The sequence below is a fragment of the Macadamia integrifolia genome, chromosome 10, assembly GCF_013358625.1.
Source record: "Macadamia integrifolia cultivar HAES 741 chromosome 10, SCU_Mint_v3, whole genome shotgun sequence".
Classification (NCBI taxonomy): domain Eukaryota; kingdom Viridiplantae; phylum Streptophyta; class Magnoliopsida; order Proteales; family Proteaceae; genus Macadamia; species Macadamia integrifolia.
The window spans coordinates 31,520,597-31,524,919 of NC_056566.1; the positions used below are offsets into that span (position 1 = coordinate 31,520,597).

General features: G+C 37.4%; 1 protein-coding gene across 1 annotated transcript; it reads right to left on the reverse strand.

Annotated features, from left to right (window-relative positions):
- Positions 1-458: 458 nt before the first annotated feature.
- On the reverse strand, positions 459-2,337 carry LOC122092392. The gene is made up of 2 exons (XM_042662705.1): positions 1,711-2,337; positions 459-533 (listed from the first exon to the last, which is right to left on the reverse strand). The coding sequence occupies exons 1-2, from the start codon at positions 2,335-2,337 to the stop codon at positions 459-461; spliced, it is 702 nt and encodes a 233-aa protein (XP_042518639.1).
- Positions 2,338-4,323: the final 1,986 nt, after the last annotated feature.

Here is a 4,323-nt window from a genome sequence, read left to right on the forward strand (position 1 = left end):
CATGACCATATGCACAAGATAAAATAATAATGCACGCATCGATATGCATGAGATACTGGGAATTGCAACCATCAAAATAAAATAAATAAATACTCTAAAAAGATCAGCGCACCCACTCACCTTGGTATCCGAGGTTAGCAAATTATCCTTTCTGAGTTGAGTAGATTTCCTCACTGCAACTTCTACTTCCTATTTCATATTATATTTAAATTATTACTACTATATTTAAAATCATACTTATTTTTTCAAATTGAATGGGGTCATTTTTCTTACTCTTCTTAACAAGTCTCAGTCTAGGTGGCAGTTCCATTCACATTTGTAACTTTTGAAATTAGAGCTTACAAGCATGAACCTCATCATGTATGAGACATGTTGCTAGAAAGGTTGTAGGCCCACACAGTAGCCTTTTTGGCTTCTGGAAGCCCAACCAGCTGGAGGTACGAAGGACGCTTGGCTAGCTAGTACTCTCCCACTGGTTCTTCTAAACTCTGCAGAATTTGATCTTGCCCTAAGCTCTTCTGCTTCATAGCTTCCTACAAAGATAATTTGAACCATATGCACTAAATTCAACCCCTAACTTGGGTTAAATACATTCATTAAAAAATTCCTTATGGAAGAATCCAACCCAATTCAGCATAATGAAATTGAAGAAAATCTACATAAATTTTCAAATCCTGCAACTATTAAATTTTGCCCCGACATGTGAAATAATCTTTCACCTAATTGATCTTATTATCAACTTAATTTTCCTCCATACCACTGAATTTATAGAAATCCTATATTCTAGGGTTTGTAGGGAAATTTGTCAATGGAATAATTCTCTGGGATAGGGTTTTTTTCTTACTGGGTGGTAATTCCCTGCACAGGCTTTCCCTGGCAGCCCCCAGTTGGTAAAACCCTACCCTAGCTATCCTATTGGTACAAAATTCAACTTCCCTAACCTTAGTACAATAGTAGAATACTCACCTGGTACTGACCAAGTCCAATAATTGTCTGAGGTAGGTGAGTTCCCTTCCTGTTTCTCTCCCTTCTTCTTCTTCCTTCTCTTTTCTTCTTCTTCCTTCTCTTTTCTTCTTCTTTTCCTTCTTTCTCCTCTCTTTCTTTTACTGTTGATGGCAGCCCACGGTTAGGTGAGAAAATCGCCCTAAAAGTCCTTTATATAGGGTAGCCCTATATATATGTTACTTATATAACTATATATGTATATTTTATATTTTGTACTATATTTTCTCATTAGTTTATGGGCACAATATGTATATTTATATTACACCTTGTCTAACTCATTCTCATAAGGGAAAATTTGGAAATTGCACAGGAGGAATGTAGGTCCCACCATACAAAACCAACCAGAATTGCATTCTGCCAGGCTCAACTGGCTGGACGGGTAGCTAGAGGCTCTCCCACTGGTTAAGCCATTTTAGGTTCCCCCTTGATCTATCATCCTTCCCCTTATGTTTGTTCTATTTTCTATTATTTTTACCTGTCTGCCCACACTCTTTGGTGATTCCCCCAACAATGTTGATAGACTGGACAAGAGCAAGTAGGATCATTCCTTCCCTCTTGGCACTCAACAGCCGCCAACCAAGCTAATATTGGTTTCCTTTGCGCTGGCTTTTTGTTTGTACACAAGTAGGGGTGTGTGATCAAATTAGGGTATTACAATTTCCCCCCTCCTTATAAAAATTTTGTCCTCAAAGTTTTGGGGCGTACCTGATAAACCAAACAATTCAGGATATCTTTCTTTCCTTCATCTTCTCTCTCCAAGGAAGCTTCTTGTTCCGGGTGGTTCTTCCATTTAATCTTCAAATATGGTATGATCCGGTTCCGGAGCTGATACTCTTTCCTGTCAAAGATCCCTTCAGGTTGTTCTTCATAACTCAGATCATCATCCAGGTCCGATGACTCCATAGTAGGCAGTACATGCGTAGGGTTCGGAATATACTTCTTCAACATAGACACATGAAAGACATTGTGAAATCTTTCTAATTCTAGAGGCAATCCCAATCTGTAAGCTATCTGGCCAATCCGATCCAGAATCTCAAACAGTCCCACATATCTAGGACCCAGTTTTCCTCTCCTTCCAAATCTCTTAACACCTCTAACTAGTGAAATTTTTAAAAAGACTTTATCAGCCACTTCAAACTCCAGGGGTTTTCTTCTCTTATCTGCATAGCACTTTTGTTTGGATTGAGCTGCCTTAATCCTCTCTGTGATTATATCTATCTTTTCATAAGTAGGTTGTATTAATTTTGTCCCTAGAATTCTTCTTTCTCCAACTTCATCCCAGTACAATGGGGTCTTGCACTTATTTCCATACAAAGCTTCAAATGGTGCCATACCAATAGTTGATTAATAACTATTATTATATGCAAATTCAATGAATGGCACGTGCTCATCCCAACTATAGTTCATGTCCATAGCACATGCTCTCAACATATCTTCTAAAATTTCAATTGTTCTTTCTGACTGACCATCAGTCTGTGGATGAAATATTGTGCTAAAAGTCAACTTGGTCCCCATTGCTTTCTACACACTTTCCCAGAATTTAGAGGTAAATCGGGAATCACGATAAAAAATAATACTGACAGGCACACCATGATATCTCACAATATTATCAATATATAACTGTGTTAGTTTCTCCATAGAATGAGATATCTTTATAGGTATGAAATGTGCTACCTTTTTTAATCTATCAACAATCACCCCAATAGTATCATTTCCCTTTCTAGTTCTGGGTAGTCCTATCACAAAGTCCATAGTAATATGTTCCCACTTCCATTCTGGCAATGGAAGAGGCTATAACAGTCCATGGGGTCTTTGTCTCATTGCTTTTACCAGCTAACAATTCATGCATTTTGCTATATATTCTGCCACATCATTCTTCATGTTATGCCACCAATACAATTTTTTTAAATCTTTATACATTTTGGTACTTCCAAGATGCAGAGAATAAGGAGTGTTGTGGGTTTCATTCAATATCAAATCTATTACTTTCCCTTCCCTTGGAACACATAATCTGTCTTTAAACCACAAAATTTCATCCTACACCGAAAATCTAGGATCCTCCTATCTTCCATCATGGATGGCATTAACTATCTTTCTCAATATACCATCTTTGGTTGAGCTTCCTTAATTCTCTCAAATAAGGAGGGTTCAATAACCAAAGTGGCAAGTGACACATCTTCAGGGGTCTCCATTTCAATAACTACTTCCAAATCAAACTTCCTTGCTTCTTCTATCAACATCTGATTGGTGGTGAGCAGCTAGAGTAGTAGTCTTGTGCTTTTAGTTGAGTGCATCTGTGATGAGCACATTTATGTGTGAAATCTAGGGTAGTAAAACATGCATTTTACATATTTAGAATGGAGCTACCTTGGGTTTTACTCTCTTTTTGCAGGTTTTATATTTTCAAGGCCTTAAGGACTATCGGGCGCTATATCTTCAATTTTACACGTAAAGAGGTCCTATTTCTTTCCATGGTTACGAAGAGGACGAAATTCTGAGCAAGATGGACGTGTTCAATTAAAAGTACACATTCGTTTGGTCACCCGTACAAATGATTATTCTTTTTCGGGTCAGAAAAAGAATAATGGATCAGAACTGAACCGAGATGCAGAACCAGCCCGTTTGCAATTGTCCCAGAGGTACAAGGAATACTCCAAATGCCAACAAAGATCGATGGACCACACATCCTTTAGTGATTAAAGATTTGTTTTTGGTAACAACAACTACCTAGCTTAGTTGGTGAGCTATGGTGTACAAAATTCCCTTGCTCACCAAGAGGTCTCAAGTTCGAATCTCATGGTTGTTTTTTTTAGAGAATTTTGTTGAAGATTTCTTGCTTTTCACTCACTTAAAGCACTAAGGGCATGGAGGGGATTTCCACATCAAATTAGAAGCAAGCAAAATCGTGGAAGCAAGAAGAGAAGAAAAGGAAAAAAAAAAGGAAAGCAAAATCGTGGAAGCAAGAAGAGAAGAAAAAAAAAGGAAAGAAAAAAAAGGGAGAACCAAAGATTGTCCAAATCTTCTCTCTCCTCCACATCATCACCAAAGATTGTCCAAATCACACAAAGGAAGAAAAAAAAATCGTCCCTAGGAGAGAGAAAAAAAGAAGAAAAATAAATTAGAAAAAAAAAGGAAAGAAAATAAGCAAAAAATTATAGGAAATTTCTCAAAATTTATTTCTCTCTTCTCTGTCCTCCATCTTAGCACTTTTGGACTCAAAAGATCTCACAATCAATTGTGGGTTTCTCTCTTTTAGGAAAGAGAAAATTGTTACCCTACCTCCCCATTCCCTATAAATACAACTCATGTAAGAGGAGG